This window comes from Psammomys obesus, unplaced genomic scaffold, assembly GCF_907164565.1.
Source record: "Psammomys obesus unplaced genomic scaffold, mPsaObe1.curated_primary_1811, whole genome shotgun sequence".
In the NCBI taxonomy this organism is placed as follows: Eukaryota; Metazoa; Chordata; class Mammalia; order Rodentia; family Muridae; genus Psammomys; species Psammomys obesus.
In genome coordinates, this window is record NW_026596125.1 from 7,306,431 (window position 1) to 7,326,136 (window position 19,706).

The 19,706-nt window shown below is 45.0% G+C and overlaps 1 protein-coding gene across 2 annotated transcripts in view; it reads right to left on the bottom strand.

Annotated features, from left to right (window-relative positions):
* Stn1 (STN1 subunit of CST complex) overlaps positions 1-18,242 on the bottom strand; it is a 35,788-nt gene extending 17,546 nt beyond the window's left edge. For both annotated transcript variants that reach the window (XM_055629970.1, XM_055629969.1), the window contains exons 1-4: positions 18,009-18,242; positions 17,395-17,586; positions 9,092-9,187; positions 4,720-4,788 (exon numbers count right to left, since the gene is read on the bottom strand). In XM_055629970.1, coding sequence (XP_055485945.1) covers positions 4,720-4,788; positions 9,092-9,187; positions 17,395-17,527 — 298 coding nt within the window. In that variant the 5' untranslated portion in view covers positions 17,528-17,586; positions 18,009-18,242. The remainder of the gene's footprint in view (positions 1-4,719; positions 4,789-9,091; positions 9,188-17,394; positions 17,587-18,008) is intronic.
* Between the last annotated feature and the right edge of the window lie 1,464 nt (positions 18,243-19,706).

A 19,706-nucleotide genomic window follows, 5' to 3' on the forward strand; every position in this document is an offset into this window, starting at 1 on the left:
GAAGGAAGGAAGGAAGGAAGGAAGGAAGGAAGGAAGGAAGGAAGGAAGGACAGAGTTAAGCAAGAACACTGAACATTTGGGTATATGGGTGCTCTTTTATGGACTTTTCAATGTACCAGCGTGTCCAAGCCTCACAACTGCTCCCATCCGCTAGCTCCATTTCAGAGACGAGAAACTTGTGTTGCAGAGAGATCAAGCAACATTTCCAAAGTAAAACAGAGGTTAGGAAGAAAAGCTGCAGTTTGAACTACAGGGTCTGGCAGCGGAGACTGTGGATACACTATGCTCTCCATAGCTCTCCCAGAGGCTATAGCTGTTTTCTGGAGCCAACGTGATTCATTAAAGACTCAGTGTTCTATCCTGCCTGCTGTAATTCCAAATATAGATATGTGTCCACAGAAACTACACAACCCAGCATTTTGTTATTGCTTTGGTTTTTGAAATGTGGTCTTGCTGAGACCCCAGATGGCCTCAGACCCTCTCCCCATTTTAGCTTTTGGGGTGCTGGGAAGTACTCAGCATTTCATAGTATATAGCATCCTGTCATGTTAATATGGCAGTTTAGTTAGCTAGTCTGGTTACACATTTCTCCCCTTTTGATGACTTTTCATTTTGACTTTTATTACCTGCACAGGGAAGATACAGTGTGCAGGAAGCCAGAGCCAGAGAAGCCCAACTTGCATCTCAGGGGCTCTCTTTGCTACTGTGACGCCTCCCCGTTTGCTGCTTCTCCACACTGATGTCCCTGTCTTCTCAACTGAATGAACCAAGGAAATGAGGGTAATAACGGCAGTAATAACTACTACTACTGCTAGTACACACACACACACACACAAACACACACACACGCATGCACACACCACACACACCTGTAGCTGTCATGCATGACTCAACTTTGCATACCATGGACAGAGGAAGTGACAGCTATGTGTTATTTGTTGTCTAACAACTAAGCTCCTCGAGGTAATCACTTTTCTTTGAGAATTTTCAGAGTTTATAACCTGTCACTTGTTACAGTGCTCGCCAGAAAGGCCCAGCCCTGCGCTCACACACGTCAACAGCAAAGCATATGTGCTCATAGCTCCCTCATTAACATGTCACTGCAATCTGGAAAACCTAAACAAAGTCCAATTCTGTCAAGTCTGTTTAAACAGCAAGAGGAACTGGCGGTGGTGGCGTCTGGTGTGAAACCAGCACTTGGGAGGTAGAGGCAGGAGGATCAGGAGGAGTTCAAGGCCAGCCTGAGCTATGTTATGAATTCAAGACAAGCCTGGGTTACAGGAGACCCTATCTAAAAACAAAACAAAACCACAAAAATTTTTAAGTAAACTAAAAAAAAAAAAAATAGCAAAATAAACCATGTGTGAATTTTGGTATTTTGAAACACGGTCTCAGGTAGCCTAGTCTGGCCTGGAATTCAATAGCTACCGCCTGCCTCTATCTCCCAAACGCTGGGATTACTGGTTTGTCCCAGACACTGAGCTGGCGGTTCTTATGAGACGACAGACTCTGTGTCTCTTTGCTGATAAGCCTGCACTGTTGGCTTCATTTAATCTTCAAGCAAACTGTGTCCACGAGATACCCACCACATACATTGTCCAGTGCTTTATTCTTAGCATTTATTTGATTTCACTCTGTTGCATAATATCTTGAGTTTGGAACCCACTGCTCTTGTTGCTCCTGTTTTAGTAACCCAGCAGCGGGGACTTACCAGAGCATAGCATGTTTATTGGGATAGATACACAACATGTCTTCTTCAGGTTCCTTTATGTGAGCTGCAGGACAGAAGGAGTCATGACCTCCTCTTTCTAAGTATGATTCTCTACCCAAAAAGACATTTGTTAGATGCTGATGTATTTCCCACAGCTCTGGTTTCTTTCAGAAAGGTTTCCATAACAGAGTGGTCTCTCCTTTGGGCTTTTGCTGAAAATTTCTACTTTCTGACCAACTACAGTTTTGCCAGCCATGGTTTTGTAATGTGTAGCAGCACTAGAGCCCATGTGCTGGGCCAAGGCCCATAGCAACACAGGGAGCACAAAGAACAGCACACAAGCAGTAACCGATACCTAGGAAAGTAGATGCAGTGCAATGGCTGCTTAGCTCACTGGGTTTCCTCTGAAAATACACAAGAATCACTTTTTAAAAGGCTGCTCTCTCCGTGTTCCTACCTCCTGGCCCTCTTCTAGTGAATCTGACGTTAAGGGGTATTTATAAACTTCATTGTCACTATGCAGACATCATAGGACATAATAAAAAGTTCTGTGTAGCACCACTGACATTATCAGGCTGACAGTGGATCTAAGGAAAGGGGCCTAGCTTTCATTTAAAGAGTACGCCAAACTGATGAAAGACGGCTCTAGCGTGTAATTTAATGAATGTGATGAGCCAGCTGGAGTGTGACAGAACTTCATTTTAGTAGCCTATTCCATCCTGAAGATGAACTGCCTCTAATAATAAGGGCTAAGCTGCCTTAACTTTGCTCATAAGCTGAGTGCAGATGGTATACTCAATGTAACATGCATAGTAGTTCACATTAGATTCTTTACTTAATTGACTGGAACATGATTTTGACTCAAACGGAATTTTGTTTTTAAAAATTTGTCTTTTTTGGCTACCTTCCAATGGAAAGCTTTTAAACTTTGGGCAATTAAATTAAAAGGAGAAAATGAGTGAGTTGGAAGCAATTTAAAAATAGCTCTTCCTGTGTAACATGACAAGAGCCTGTTCTAGGCTTTCTCCAGAGACTCTTGCCATTTTCTTTATATTTCAAAGCAGCTTTAAGTGAAGACTAATTGTTCACTGGTCAATCTGCTTTCTGACCTTTCAAACACCTTCCTCTTGGCCTGTTCAGTGTTAACAGCCATTGTGCCCATCTCCAACACTACTATTACTAAGTATGGGAGTGGCACAGTGTCCCTGATCATGCCACTTCCCTCAAGAGTGACTTAATCTAGATGTGGTGGCACATACCTCTCTGGATCATTGTGAGTTTGAGGTCAGCCAGAGCTACACAGTGAGACCCTGTCCCCCCAAAAAAGAGTTAATTTAGAAAAGAAAACCAATATCTACACCACAGAACAAATCAATCGATAGCCTGTTTAGAGTTTTACTGGGACAGAGCCATTCCTGACTGTCCCACTGATAGCCCACTCTGTGCTAAACTGGCTATGTCAAGTAGTGAGGCAGATCGTGTCCACAAACAGAATATATACCATCTGTCCCTTTACAGAAGTTTGCTCACCCTCCACCTACCTCAGGTGTGGCTAGACAAACTGCACCTTTTGATTAAAGACTGTGAGTAAAGCTATAAATCTGCAAATGGCTTATAATGCTGCTGTGGTCTTAACGCTTCTGTACCCATCAAGGCTCATGTATTAGAAACTGTATCCCACACTGTACTAGTCAGTGTTCCACCATGGTAATGAAATACCGACTCAGACCACTTATGAAATACAGAGCTGTGCTTTGGCTCATAGTTCTAGATGTTAAGTCCAAGGTCAGGCAGTCTCTATGGTTTGTGATGAGAAGAGCATGTTATAGCAGGGGTGTGTGTCCAAGTGAAAGTCAGATACTCAGCCAGGAAGCAAAAAGAGACCAAGGCAAGGTACCATAATCCTCTTTGATGGCATGTCCCTAATAACCTAAGACCTCACATTCGTCCACAAGATTTTCCTTTCCTGCCAACCCTGAGGACCAAGCCCTTTGGAAGGCATTCGTCTGGACCACAGCAACAACACCACAGTGTTAGGAGGTGGAGCTGAGTGGGAGGCATCTAGAGCACAAGGACAATGTGGATGAGTCAACGCTATTCGCTTTTGGTGCTTTTGTCATATACTGGAAGAAGCAACACCCAAGAAGCCATCTTGGAGGTGGAGACTGGCCTTCACCAAGCATCAGACCTTGCAGGTACTTTGGATTTCCCCACATCCAGGACTGACAAACAACTGTTCACAATAAATTACCGCCTAGAGTATTCTGCCTAATAGCACTGTGGTGGTTATGGTTAATCTTCATTGTCACTTGGCTTTACTTAGAATGGCCATAGAAACACACTCTGGGTGCGTCTATGAGGATGTCTAAGAAGGAATCCTCCCAAATCTGAGCTATATTACGCCATAGGCTGGGATCCCAACTGCATATGAACAACAAGGAGAAAGAGAGTGGACAACAGCATTCATCTTCCTCTGCTTCCTGTGGTTGCAGGGTGAACAGGTGCCATCACCCACCTGCCTCCGTGCCTTCCAGGCTAAACTGTGAGCTGACACCTAACAGTTCTTAAATTCCTTTTGACAAGCTGGGCATAGCGGCATCTGCATTTAATCCTAGCAACTGGAAGGCACATCAGGTGGAGCTCATTGAGTTTAAGGCTAGCTAGTGAGTTCAGGCCATCCAGGGCTACATAATGTGACAATGTCACCCCCCAATTCCTTCAATTGACATAATAACACTGTATACCTAATAAATAAAGACATCTTTAAAAAAATGTACTGTAGAAACTTCCAGGAATCTCTTCTCAGTTCCTAGGTTTAGGAGAAAATGAGGATCAAGGAGGTAGGAGAGAAGCAATTGCTCTTCCCCAATATGGCGACAGGGTGTCAGGGCCACCAATGCAACCCAGCAGTGGCTTAATGTGAAAACACTGAGAGCTGTTTGATGAGCTACACTGAGCAAAATCCTTTGTTTATCAGAAAATCCAGGGAATGTGGCAAGTATAATTACCTGCTGAGGACTCAGTATTGCTCAGCTTTTTCCAACAGACGCAGTTTATAACTCCGGTGGCATCATCCACTAAAAGAGAAGCATCAACCGGCAGGTGAGACCTGGGCATGGCTGGCCAATCCACACATCATCACAGCCATACTCAAAGATGACAGTTTCAATAGCCCAGTGGAGCAACTCCCTTAAAAACTCTCCCTCAGCTGAGCGTGGTGGCACGCCTGTAATCCCAGTGCTCAGGGAGGCAGAGGCAGGCGATCTTTGTAGGCCAGCCTGGTCTACAAAGAGAGTCCAGGACAGCCAAGGCTACACAGAGAAAACCTGTCTCAAAACAAACAAACAAAAAACCAAAACAAAAAAACCAACCAAACAAAAAGCTTCTCCCTCTCTCTATACTACTACACACCAGTGACCTGCTTACTTGTGAGCATATAACACATGACTCCAATGGGCACATTAAACATTTCCCTCACCCTACCTCCATGGCAGTAATGAATCTTATCTGCTCTCTGCATCCTTAGGGCATTAGGTGCCCACATCCATAACCTGCCTTTCTTCTCGTTCTTCTCAAATGAGAACTTACCATGTGGTCAGTGGTCAGTGGTCAGTGGTCAAAGGCACCGGCACTCTGGGCTCAGCCTTCTGTTACCTTGTCTTTCATTAGCTTGCTCATTACCCAAACAAAGTGGTCCACATCACTTGGACCAGAGGCTGCTCTGGAAAAAGGCTTCAGCCCCTTCCTTACCTTTATAAGGATGTAAGTGAATTCAAGTTCATCACAAGACCCAGCTTCATTTTAATAAAAGAAAATAATAATACCCTGGCCACAAAAATAAAACTGTTCTGCCTTACTTTATTTATAGTGCTAAAAGGAAAAGAAAAATCCAACAATTTCTCTAAGACTGGATTTGTACTACAGAGGAATTTGGAGCTCTTTGCTGAGAGTAGACAGGACTTTCTCTTTGCCTGAAATCTGAAAATCACCAAATATAGATTTCTAAGCACAGAGAAATAGGCCTCATAATTAAAACAAAACAGAACAAGTAAACTGTTGTAAAGGCCCATGTAATATAGAATATAAGGGTAAATGTTCTAGTATTGGCTTAAATCTCTGTAGAAAGAAGATTCCTTATAGTGAAAAAAGTTCATTTTATTAACATAAAGTAGGTAAACAATGTGAGGAGATATTGGTGACCATCTTTAAGCTCTGGATTTAGAACTTGTGGAAAGACTTTCTAAAGCAGTGAAAATTTTAACTCATTATACGAAGTTTGATACATTTGCTGCCCTAAAACCAATAAAACATATATATGGTTACTGCTTTAATATATAAAGAGTTCATATGAACTGGTGAGAAAAAGACCCAGACCACAAGAGAAGCAATATCAAAGAAAATGAATATGCAATGCATGGAAAATATGTAAGTGGTCAAAAAACAAATGTCAATATGCTAAATCCACTAACTGCCATGAAAAAAAACCTCAAGTTCAAATAACTTCTCAGCTGCTAGGTTGACAGTTAAAAACACTGACAACCAGAATGAGGATATGGCTCAGTTGTACAGCACTTACTTAGTATCATGGGGGTCTGGGTTCAATCCCTAATACAAAAACAAATACACAGGAAATGCGGACACCCTCACTGGCTAGGAGTGGGGTTAAATCAGAAGCTCATTTCTAAACAGCAAGACTGGCAGCATGTATCAGATTCTAAAGCACACATACCCTCTGACTAGGTGATTCTAGTAAATTATTCTGCAGAGAAAAACTGAACAAGCAAGTGCACAGATATCTATATTGGGATAATGTTGCTCACTGAAGTAGTTGCTTTTAACACTGAAAATGGGAACAACATAAGTTTATAAATATGTAATCGGTTAAATAAACTGTAATACCAGAGTATATGAGATTAACGTGTTATGATGAAGACCTAGGTCCTCACTGTTGAAAGACACATATGCCTCTCTGTAAAGCACAAATTCCATATAACTTCTGAATCTTACATACATAAAAATTAAACAGTATACTTAGATGGAAATTATTTTAAGACACTAAATGCTAGTAGAAGAATCTTGTGAAGCATGGAGGAAGAAGACTACCTTCAATGTGAACATTAACTGCCAGATAAATTTCAAAAACAAAAAGAGATGGGGTCTGACTCTGGAGCTGGCTTGGACTCATTATGTAGACCCAGCTGGCTTCAACCTTGCAGTAATCCTTGGCCTCAGCTGCATGTGTGTGGGGATTGCAGGCAGGAACCACTGCAGCTGGCTGAAAGTTTATTTATATTGGAAGCAAGACTAAGAGCAAATGAGTGAACACTTGTTCTAGGGGATGTGAGGTTACCCTGGTCTAACCCGAGCCCCTTGAGAGTCACCCAAGAGCACAAGCCGTTACCAGGGGCTCTGTGTCCTATGGGCACTGTCACCAAACCCTGACTTCTCTGGCCTCTGTAACATGGTTCCTGAGGCCTGCTGCTGAGTACAAGTACAAAGCCATAGCACATCCCTCCCAGTATGATGCTACGATGAGTCAGTGTGGGCAGAACACCGCAATGCACGCCTGCAGCGAGTCAGGGGCAGGCACAAGAAGAGCCATGCTGGGCCTGGAGACAGCAGGAGGACAAGCGGCTCTCTGCTTCAGCTGCCCACACAAGAACTGAGGCGCAAAAGCCTTTCCGCTCTTAATTACTTCCACACTGCTGTCTTCCTGCAGTCCACAGCTGTGTCATGCTCTCCCAACACCCACTTGGAGGGAAGGCTACTCAGGGAAGAATCAAGTGTCTTCTTAAACACTCCCATAGTGGGAAAGTGAGTTAAGTCAAGTCCCTGTATGTCAAAAGCTGGACCAGAGCCAATCCTAAGGCCAGAACTGAAATCCCCAACAGTCTCATTTATTTGATGTGAAAACATCAACTCCAGATGCCTGGGGTCAGGGGGGCCTGGAGAAAGAAGAGGTGCAGGAGAGAAAAGCTATTTTGAGCTCTATGCAGAAGGAGCGTGCACTGGGGCCAGGTCAGCAGTCACATGGAGTCATAAGCCTCCCCCAACACAACCCTGAGAAGCTAAGCGAGTCAGTTTTCTCACCTGCAAAATGAAACTATCTGTCCTTATTTATAACCAAATGGGGTGCATCATACGAAATGACGAAGATGGAAAGTGCTTTGGAACTGAGAGACAGGATTGTCGTCACTGGGACCTGGAGAGAAGTGTTGTACTGTACTACAGACAATGCCCTGCACCGCTGGAGGCCAGTGTGCTGTATCTACTTCAGGATTATGTCCAGAACACCAGGGGAGAGGAAACAAACCTTTGTGTTACTCAAGATGTAAATAGCCATTAGCACACTTGCCTGTCCCCTATAATCGAAAACTAACTCCAGAGCCTCCTTGTTCTGGACACTGGAGAACAGCTAGAATGTGCTTTAGTATATAGTAGGTCTCAGTTTTTTGAGCTTAATGTAAATAACATTTTCTTTAAAAATGAGCCAAACATGTTATCTTAAACATTCCCATAGGGGGAAAGTGACTTAAGTGAGGTTCCTTTATGTCACAAGCCAGATCAGATCCAATCCTAGGGCCAGAACTGAAATCCCCAACAGTCTCATTTATTTGATCTGAAAACATCAACTCCAGATGCCCAGGGTCCCCGGCACCATACTGGGTGGATCACAGCTGTTTCTAACTCCAGCTCCAGGGGATCCCACACCCTTTTCTGGCCTCCTCAGACACCTGGACTCACATGCACATAGCCACACACACACTCACACACGTATGCACACAGATAAAACAAAAATTCTTTTAGAAAAACATACTTATATTAAACTTGAAAAACAGACCTACTATACTGTTCTAACAGTCCTCTGGTGTCCAGATTACGGAGGCTCTGGATGTTTTCAGTATGAGGGACAGGCAAGTCTGATAACAGATATTTACATCTTGCGTAACAAAAAGGTTTTTTTCCTCTCCCCTGACTGTTCTGGATATAAATCTTAAAGCAAAACAAAAAACCGATTCTTACCTAAATAGGTCTAGTTTTACATTTATAGGGCCTCTTTTCAGAAGGATCACTGTGAACACAGTCCAGTCCTTGGCTCTGCAGAGCTGTGTCGCGGGTGTCAGGTGTCTTCCTGACCATCAGTGACCCTACACTGCTGCATTTCAATCCTTCCACCCCACCCCCACCTCCCCTGAATCCGGGCACTGCCGCACAGGGCTCATCAGGATCATCCTTACCTGTGGCCTCATTTACTTCATATACACACGCACTCCGAGAGCCTCTCAACAGAGCCCTTGGTTCTGTGAGGCCCTAGTTTCTCACAAGCTTGAGGGCTGCTGAAAATTCAACTTGCAGCTGAGTGGGGACAGCTGCTCTTACCTCCGTAGCTGTAGAAAGCATCTCTTTCCCTTATGCTGACGACAGTTCCCATGATATCTACCCGTCTTATTGGATGCCCGTTGTAAAAATATACACCTAAAATCAAAAGAAAGCAGTTCATGGAAGACAGCCACATTTTCTTGCATGAAATGTCTCTTGGGCATAGGGTGTCACAAGTCAGTGGCATGCTGTGTGCGCAAGTTCCAGCCTTAAGGGTCCATTCTTGGAGCAGAGGCAGAAAACTGGGCTCTTGAGAAGCCTGAACTGGTGCAGCAGAGAAAGGCAGTCGTCCACTCAGGTTGGTCACTTTCCACTGAGACCAGGAATTGTGCTTCTGTGAACAGGGCTCACCAGGCCTGTGCACAGCTGCTGCCTGTTGACACCAGCACACCACTGCGTCTGAGTGACTGCAAAGGAAACTCTGGCTTTTTAGAAAAACTTGCCGATTTTACCGCCGTGTGTGATGCTCTGCCTGTGTGCATTGTGCACGTGCACCCCATGCATGCCTGTTGGACTCTCTGGACCTGGGGTGTGGATGTCTGTAAGCCACCAATAAGGGTGCTGGGAATTGAGCCAGGGTTCTCCACAAGAGCAAATGCCCTTGCGCTCTCTCTCCAGCCCCATGAGCTCTTAAACCAGAACTTTTCTAAGAAACCAATCATCATTTCTATCAACCAGTGAGGAAAAGACATAAGCCCTGCCCACTGGGACCAACTGACCATGGCTCAAGCACTTCTTAAGACCCTGTTTGCAAAGCCCAGGCTATACAGATGCTGGGAGGCAAGTTTCTGCCAGGGGAGAACCTGAGAGGCTGAGAGGAAGAGCTACCACTGACATGCAGCGATTTTTTTTTTTTTTTTTCCAGACATGGCAACACAAACCCGGGGGCTTCCAGAAGCCACAAGCTCCTAATTCCAGCTTTCATACCCTAGACTTCCTGGATGCTTCAGGGCTTCCCTCCCAGACTCTATATCCTACTCCAGCTCCTGTGTCAGCCTCTGCCAAGTACCTGTATGTATCACCTGCTGGTTCCCAAGTAGTCTCCGGCTGGAAGGTGCCTCTTCCAGCACCTGCATCCTTTACTTTCATATATAAATGATACATATACTTTCATTTTTCGTTTACTCTATTTTTGAGGGCAATACATTACTTATAAAATATATTATTAACATGTGTGTGTGTAAGAGGGAACCCACAGAAACGGATGCCACATTCCAATGAGCTGAAGTCAGAGGCAGTTGGCTGTCAGTTACCCAAATGGGTGGCAGGAACCACATTTGACTACTCTTCAAGAGCAGCAAGCACTCTTAAATGCTAAGCCATCTCTCTAGGCCCACAGATATGTTTCCAAACAGCCTTTTTCTTTGTAAATAGATATATGGGTGTAACAGTTTCTTTATCCATTCTTTGATTCAGGGACATCTGGGCTGTTTCCAGTTTCTGGCTATTACGAATAAAACCACTGTGAACAAAGCTGAGCAAATGTTCTTGTTGTATGGTGGAGCATCTTTTGGGTGCTCAGGAGTGGTAGAGCTGGGTCTTGAGGTAGAACTGTTTCCAATTTTCTGAGAAAGCTTTCCAAAGTGGTTGTACAAGTTTGCACTCCCACCAGCAATGAAGGAAGATTCCCCTTTCTCCACAACCTCGCCAGTATGTTTTTGATCTTAGTCATTCTGATAGGATTAATGGAATCTTAGAGTCGTTTTGGTTTGCATTTCCCTGATGACTAAGGACATTGAACATTTCTTTAAGTGCTTCTCGGTCATTCAATATTTTTCTGTTGAGAATTTTCTGTTTAGCTCTGAACTCCATTTTAAAAGTGGATCATTTGGTTTGTCGGTGTTTATTTTTTTCTTTTTTATTAATTTTTTTTATTTATTACAATTTATTCACTTTGTATCCTAGCTGTAGCCCTCTCCCTCATCCCCTCCCAATCCCATCCTCCCTCCCTCTTCTCCTCCCAGGCCCCTCCCCCAGTCCACTGATAAAGGAGGTCCTCCTCCCCTTCCATCTGACCCTAGCCCATCAGGTTTCAACAGGACTGGCTGCACTGTCTTTCTCTGTGGCCTGGTAAGGCTCCTCCCCCTCTCAGGGTGAGATGATCAAAGAGCCAGCCACTTAGTTCATATCAGAGACAGCCCCTGTTCCCCTTACTATGGAACCCACTTGGAGACTGAGCTGCCATGGGCTACATCTGTGAAGGGTTTCTAGGTTATCTCTATGCATGGTCCTTGGTTTGAGTATCAGTCTCAGAAAACACCCCTGGACCCAGATTTATTGGTTCTATTGCTCTCCTTGTGGAGCTCCTGTCCCCTCCAGGTCTTTCTATCTCCCTCTTCTTTCATAAGATTCCCTGTACTCTGCCCAAAGGTGTTTAATTTCTTGAATTCTTTATATGTTTTGGATATTAGCCCTCTGTTGGATGCAGGATTGGTGAAGATCTTTTCCCAGTCTGTAGGCTATGTATATGTACACAATGGACTAGTATTCAGCTATTAAAAAAAAAGGGCATCATGAAATTTGCAGGCAAATGGACGAATCTGGAAAAGATCATCCTGAGTGAGGTAACTCAAACCCAGAAAGACACACATGGTATGTACTCACTTATAAGCAGATATTAGCCAATTAATATAGGATAACCATACTATAATCCACAGACCTAAAGAAGCTGAGTAACAAGGAGGACCCCAGGGAGGATGCTTCTCATTCAGAAGGGCAAACAGAATAGACACCAGACATGGTTGAAGAGAAGGAACAGAACTGGAGCCTTCCATGGACATTCTCTGAAAGACTCCACCCAGCAGTGGATCGAAGAAGATTCTGAGAATCACAGCAAAACTTTGGGCAGAGGTCAGGGAGTCTTATGGAAGAGTATGTGTTGGAGAGGGGGTGGGGGTAACAGAAAGACCCAGAGGGAACAGGAATCCACAAAGAGACCAACAAAGCCAACAAATCTGGGTCAGGGGCCCCTGCAGGGGCTGATGTACTACCAAGGACCAAGCATGGAGAGGACCTAGACCCCTGCTCAGTTATAGCTAATAGGCAGCTCAGTCTAGGGGAGCAGGGGCTGTCTCTGACATGGACTCTGGTACATGCTCCTTGATCACTTCCCCTGGGTGGGGTGGCCTTGCCAGGCCACAGAAGAGGATGCAGGCATTCTTAAAGAGACTTGACAGTCTTTGGCCAGTTGGTAAGGGAGGAGCTCCCCTTTTCTGAGGACTAGGAGAGGGATATAGGGGTTGAAGAGGGAGGAAGCTATGATAAGAATGTAAAGTGAATAAATTTAAAAAATTTAAAAGAAAAACAAACAAACAAACATGTGGATGTAAACAATGAAGCCATGATTGCACCAAGCATTTGGCCACTCCTTCCTAACCATCATGGCTGGTCAGACCTCTGGATTTCAATCCATTAGGAGACTATGGCCTGAACTTTCACACTAACCACTGCTGATGGGCGGTTCTCTCAGAGGGATACTAGGAGAGTAGGTGTGGCTTGGAGAGAGAAGCACAGCGAATTTAGCGAAGAGCTGGTCCCACTTCTAGGGGCCAGTGTACTTCTAAGCTGGATAGACTTAGTGCGACGTAGGAGACTAGAAACTGATGATGGCAAGGCCCCCCCAGAAGGAAGAAGCCCAGGTTACAGTGTCACCCCTGAGAGACAGCTGCTCCCGTTCACAAACACATGGGCTGACTGGGTATGACATGGATCTACAGTCAACAGCTGAAATATTATGACCCTTAAGATGGGGTGAAAGGCTAAACAGAAGTCTGTTTCCAAAAGCAGTAAGAAGACTGGACTAACACACAAGCCAGTGTCCCCAAGTCACTGACCCCTCATTCGATAAACCGCATCTGGCAACAATAAAAATCTGAACAGGTTTTCACTTGAGAACATACTATAACCTCCTTGAGAAAAAGGATAAACATGGACACCTCATAAATGTCTACCCTGGGAACTAAAAATAGCTCGTTCTCAAGAGTGGTCACTTGAGGCTGCAAGAAAATCCTGCTAGTCCCAAAGGACTCAGCAGAAGAAAATCTTGAAAGCATCACAGAACAATAGAGGACTACAGAAACAAACAAACAACAGATGGTTTGAATTGGGAGGGGGGAAAAAAACCTCCAAGGAAACTAGTTGAGAAATGAATGCAGTGCTTAAAAACACAGAAGAAACTTCTCAAAGCATTTTAAGACACAAACCAAAAAATAAGAAGCCAGGCCTCCAGAAGATGGCTTACGACATGGCGAAAGAAGAGAGAACCACTTCCTCCCACCACAGTGAGTTCTCCTGTGGAGCTCAAGAGCGCAGCTCTGTCCACTGAGAAAAGAACAGGCCAAGAAAAGAAAATGATCAAACAGACAAGCTTAGGGCAAGCTCATGTTCCAGCCTTTTCCACGGAGGCCACAGTGGCCTAGGAAATCCTGGGTATCTGTGTTCCCCAGACTCCTAAGAAAAGGAAGCCACTCTGTGAGACAGGCTAAGAGCGCCAAGGTCATTAGCAAATTTGATTCAGATTTTAAGCTACTGTCCATGAACATTCACAACTCCAAGAGGATATTGTCTGTTTTCTCTCTTTAAATAGTACTTTCATAAAAGACTCAGCTCAAGAAACAGGACCAAATAACATTCAGAGCCAGGGTGGTCTGCATGGGAATATCTGGTCAGCAAGGGCTACACAGAGAAGTCCTGGGTCAGGGAGGGCATCCTCCACAGACAAGCAAAGTTTTTTAATGCATAAAACAAACAAATAAATAAACCACATACCTAAATACCACAAACTTCACATTTCTACCAGTGAAACCCAAACTTCAGGTTTACAGAGATGGTATTTTACAAGGCCAACCAAACAGTACTCAGTTAGGTAAAACTTCACCAGTTTTGGCCACTCCAAATACAACGGGCCCCACTTCAGCTATGAGATTCCAGCTTTGCTGGATCCTCTGCCCAGCCTGTTACTGTTCTGCCCAGTTCACGAACCCCAAAAGACCAGGAATAACTAGACTCTGCTGTAAACATATGAGGTAAATTACAAGCTGCAGCTCGGGCTCACAACCCCACCGCTGAAGCGGTGAGAGCTGAGCACACGGTGCGCAGGTTAGTTGGGTAATTTAAGGATTCTGGTCCCTCCCAGCATGCCCAAGGCAGGGGTGGTTCCTACCTGGCAAGCATCTATTGGTCAAAATGCTACATTTTGAATTGACTGGCCATAGGAAGGTCCCCAGGCCATTAATGACCTGGTGTCCCTCCCTGTGGGGATGGGCCAGTTTCCTAGCAACTGTATCTCTTCTAGTGGGTGGGGAAAGAATGCAATAAGGTGGTCCTTCCCCTCAGGGCATTACTGGACTTCTCCACCCACCTAGTTCAGGCATTAATTAATAATAGCTGCTAATTTTTAATCTTTTGGTCTCTCATTACAATGCTGTTTCTGTGATTCTTTCAGCTTTGATGATTACCTAAAACTCAGGAAGGTGCCAGACTTAATGATTAAATTTTATAACAAAGGGCAGAAATTGGAGAAGGCTAAATAAAGCACAGAAGAAGGTGTGGAGGTCTCATATGTTCTGAGACTCTGGGACACATCACTCTCTGACACAGTATATTTAACTAACCAAGGAAGCTTATTCAAGTCTAAGGATCAGGATTTAATGGGTTTTCATTATGTAGGCATGATTGATTCACAGGTCATATGAATGAATGACCTCAGCCTCCAGGGCGAGGCTGATAGGGTCCCTCTTTGATTCCCAACCTTCAATTCATAACTCTGGTCTTTTGGGTACAGACAGGTCCATTCTGAAACAAGCAGCCCAGGATAACATGTTCCATTAGCATAAACTAAGGTGTGGCACCAACCCCCAGTAACAAAGACACTCCTAAATCAGGAAATTCCAAGATGGAGAGATTATTGCCCAGGACCCAGGACAAAAGAGCAAGCAAGCTGATTACTACAGAACACATTTGTTTCCTATTAGCGGTTGTTAACCTCTATTGTGTTGTTTCAGATAGTCCTTCCCGTTTAAATATTTCTAATTTTATGGAGTCACAAGCATTTTTTTTTTCCTGGCCTTGAGTCCACAGAGATTTGCCTGCTTCTGCATATATCACTGCACCCCTTTTGTCTTGTTTTTAGAACCAATGTGTCATGTAGACTGGGTTGGCCTTGGATGTTGTTGAGGATGGATGGTGCTGAATTCCTGATCTTCTGCCTCCACCTTACTGCTGTGTAATCCACACTTGGTTCACAAGTATTCTCTTTATGGTAAACTAAGACAGAAGCCAAAACCATAAAACCTACCCTCTTGGAAACCAACAGCATAGTTTAAAGAAAACCATTCTGAAATTATGAGGTTGCTTCATCCATGAGATTTCCTCTCACAAATGGGCATCTGAAACAATCTCACCAGAGAGGATAAAGATCAGCAGGGTTGGTTTTCATTGGATTTCTTTAACACACCATCACATCCTTTGACCACAGGAAGGTTAAATCCCCATAGTTAAACTCCTGAGATGGTCCTGGTACTTGTTTGCTCACTCACACATCTTTTAAGAAAGACCGAATTTGGTGTGAATTAATTTCTTCCCCAGGATGTAAGCTATACAGAAAACCAGATAATTCTAGAAAACTTTGGAGGCTGGCTGCCTTCCAAGTGGAGGAAAAATCCACAGACCAAGTTCAACAGTAAATAGGAAGTAAAGGTGTGGCGAAAGGAATTCTGTACAAAAGGCTTTAGTAGAAGGTCACCCAAATACATGCAACAAATCGCCCAAAACCTCATCTCATTCAAACTGGATATTTGAGACCTTGACTTTTTTTTTTTTGACTCAAAGCTTGTTTATTCAGAAGGTCCTTAATTGGAAAGCTTCACAAACTTTCAAGTTCAACCAAACTTCTCATACAACACAATATTAAACTCCTGAAGGACTACCCAGAACCACTTAAATTATTCTAATCTATGTATCTGTTAAACTTTTAGATAACCATATCTCTGGCAAACAATGCTCTAATTTTAAAAACTGTGGCAGAGGTGACGGTGCATTTAGTAAAATGCCTGCTGCACAAGCATAATGATCTGCATCCACAGAAAAGCCCACTTGTCTGCATGCATATACCTGTAACCCTGTAGGGGTCCAAGCAGAGATTAAAAGATCCTTCAAGTTCATTGGTCAGCAAAAGACCTTGCCTTAAAAAACAAAGGAGAGCCGGTGTGGTGGTGCACACCTTTGATCCCAGCACTCAGGGAGGCAGAGGCAGGTGGATTTCTCAGTGCAAGGCCAGCCTGGTCTTTAGAGTAAGTTCCAGGACAGCCAGGGCTACACAGAGAAACCCTATCTCAAACATCCCCTTTCTTCCCCATAAGGCAAAGCACTGTAGGGATGTTCAATGGTTAACAGTACTGCCTGCTCTTCCAGAGGACCTGGGTTCACTCCCCAGCACCAATATGGTGGCTCACACTATCTGTAACTCCAATTTCAGGGGATCCCTCTACTGCCCTTTGAGGGCACTGCACACACATACACACATGAGACAAAGACAAAACACCCACACACATAAAATATGTTAGAAACAAAATTTAGAAAAACCCCAGGAAGACACCTAGAGGTGCACACGTGTGACTCACGTGATCATGTATCTATACTGCACACCTATGCACAATGCTACATACACAGTGCTTTGCTGCTTTCGCTGGTGCTTCTCAAAGGCCTACCCACTGCCAGCAGATGATGTCACTAAACATGGACAAGCCAGAGGGCAAATCTGGCATCCTTCCTTTTAGGAGTTTCTATTTTCATTGTGATTAACTCAAACCAAAACCAACCTCCACAAAGAGGACACCCAAACTTTGCAAAAACTGAGTCATCTTCCTGGTAAGGTAAGTAGCGCTGCCAGGCTTCTAAGCCTGCCTAGTCCAGCGATCCTTACACTCAAAAGCGGGCCCCTCAAAAAGAGTCTAAGTATTTTAAGACATGGAATAAATACTTTAAGCATATGAATAGTCCTGCCTGGCTTTGAACCCCTGATCATCTCTATTTCCATCTACCAAGTGTTGTAATTACTTCTGGTTTGAAGTAGGGGAGGGGCTGGGTGCAAAGGTTATGCCATCAGACTTCTATTTGACTTTAAAAATTTCTTTAATTTACAAAGAGATCACAGAAATGGACTCCTCCCAAGGTTGAGGCTATATAACATTCAGACCATAGCAGGGCTCTTCCGGATTCCCTAAGCCCCAGCTTTCTGTATCTTTGGGGAAACTGAGTGGGCAGGGGGCAGCACAGGGCATCCATTAGGCTGATGGGCCACATACCTGGCACTTGGTCAGACTCCTTCATCTCCAGGATATCCCTGATGTAGAGTTTTGCAAAGGCTACAAACACAGGATCCAAACCCCAAAAGAGGGAGGGGATCTCCTCTTCCCTTGGACTGGATTCACATTGCATCAAGAGGCGAGGATGTGTTATCTGCTGACCCTGAGACGCTCTTCTTCAGAGCCAAGGCTCTATAAGAGACACAAAAATAAGGTTTCAAAGTGTTTGGTGTGAGGGCCATCTTGAAGTCTAGGAGTGGGCTCAGGACCCTGTCAAACTCTAGGCACTGTGGATGGAAAGGAGGGGCTCTTCGTGTGGTGGCCCCTTTCCACGAAATACCAACTCAGAACCAGTTAAACACAAAATTTATTTTTCAGGCAGCCCAGGCTGGCCTTCATTAGCTAGGTAGTTGAGGATGACCTTGAACTACCGATCCTCCAGCTTCCTGCTCCAGTACTGGGATTACAGTCGTGTAACATCAAGCCTAGTTTATGCAGCGCTGGGGATCGAACGCAGGGCTTCCTGCTCGCTAGGCAAGTACCCTCTACGAACCGGGCTACATCCCCTAAACACTAACTCTCCACTTTGGGGACAACCATCCACACAGGCGTACCCCAAAGGAGCTTTAACAAGGAGTCCGGAGACTAACGGCGCCCTCTGGCCGTGGACTTTGCGCCCTGGGTCTATCCACGCTTCGACATTTCATCTTCTGGGAAGAGCGGAGGAAAAGAAGAGGAGACAAAATTTGAGCAGTTAACAGTCTCTCCCGGCAGAAGCAGTCGGCCAAGATTGCCGCAACAGTTCCGGTCGGGAGAAGGAGGCGCGCACACGGCCGCCGGCGCGTTTCCTTCCCGCCACGGCGCCTAGCTTCCGCCAGCCGCTCCGCGGAGGCCACGCCCGCGAGGTCCGCCCCCACAGGCCACGCCCACCACCACCACAGGCTCCGCCCACGCCGTCTTCCAGATCCGCGCCCTGCGCAAGCTCGGCGGCGCCTGGGCTAGTATCGCCTCGGAATCTCTGCAGCTCAAATTCCGCCTTCCGTGTCACGTTTGTCACTGAGACTCCCTCGGACAATTCCAAGAAATTGGGACGGGGTCAAACTTTTTTTTTGTTTTAAATTAGGGCAGGAGGTTGTCTTGACTTATTAAACCAGAAAACAACAAAATTAGGCAGTGGAGTATTTTACACGTTTCTCCACAGCTGGTAAATGACCACTGACCCGCCTTAGGGATGCTATGGTATTGCTTGTAGATCTAAACTTGAGGCCCCGACTGAATCTGAGGTCTTGTGCTCTAACGGAAACCATCCCTCCAAGACCCCCCTTCCCTAAGGTGCAGTCCAGGTTGATTTGAGAACTCTTTCTTCGGAGACTGACATTGTGTAAACCATGGCCAGCTTGGTGGAGCCCTGTCTCCAGCGTTTCCACTCCTATAAATGAGGCTGCGCTACCACAACGGAAGAAATGGTGAGAGTTCTTCCTGACTCTGACAAAGACAAGGGGAGGGCAGGTCACTCCAGCAGTAAAAGAGGCCGGTGGCTAAAGAGATCATTTTGTTAAACTTCTGGGGCTGGGATGGAAACTGTGTCATTAGAACCATGGCATCCAGTTACCTCCCTAGCCACAGAAGGAGCTGAAAAACACAGTATCTCCCAGAGTCAGTGACACTAAACAGCTGGGTCTGTGGAGTTCAAGATCTATTTCAGTCACAGCCAGGAGGACTGATGCTTCCAGCTTACCTGTCAAGCAGAGACAGACAGGTTGGGTGACATTCTCTGGACTGCACACAACTGCTCTAGGGTGGAACCCAAGAAGAAAATCACTCTTAGGTGTCGTCAGAACCTGAGGGGTTTTCAGGAATGACTCTCAGGGACAGAGTGCTAGGACTCTGGGTTTACTGCCAACCTTGGGGAGGGCCACCCCAGTGGTATAAATAGGAGCAGACTCCCCTGATGTCATCTTTTACAATGATGGGAAAACTCCTTGGACGGGGTTGTGCCTCTTGATCTGAGCCCCAAACCTGAGGAGTATGTGGTAACGAAGCTGAAGGTGAGATGGAGATTTCCAGGTTGCAGACCCACATTGAGAGGTTTGGGGGAGCTTTGTAAAGATCTCACAGCCTCCCACCACTGGAGATCCTAGGCCTGAAATGCTCCTGAAATCATCAACCTGGAAGCACATCCCCCCACGCCCCACCCTGGCCGCAGAGCACCCTACAACACTCAAGGCAAACATTTTAAAAGTCAATGCTAGGAACCCTTTCTTTTGGCTCGTTGGTGTGAAATAAGTTTTATAGACTTTTTTTTTTTGACA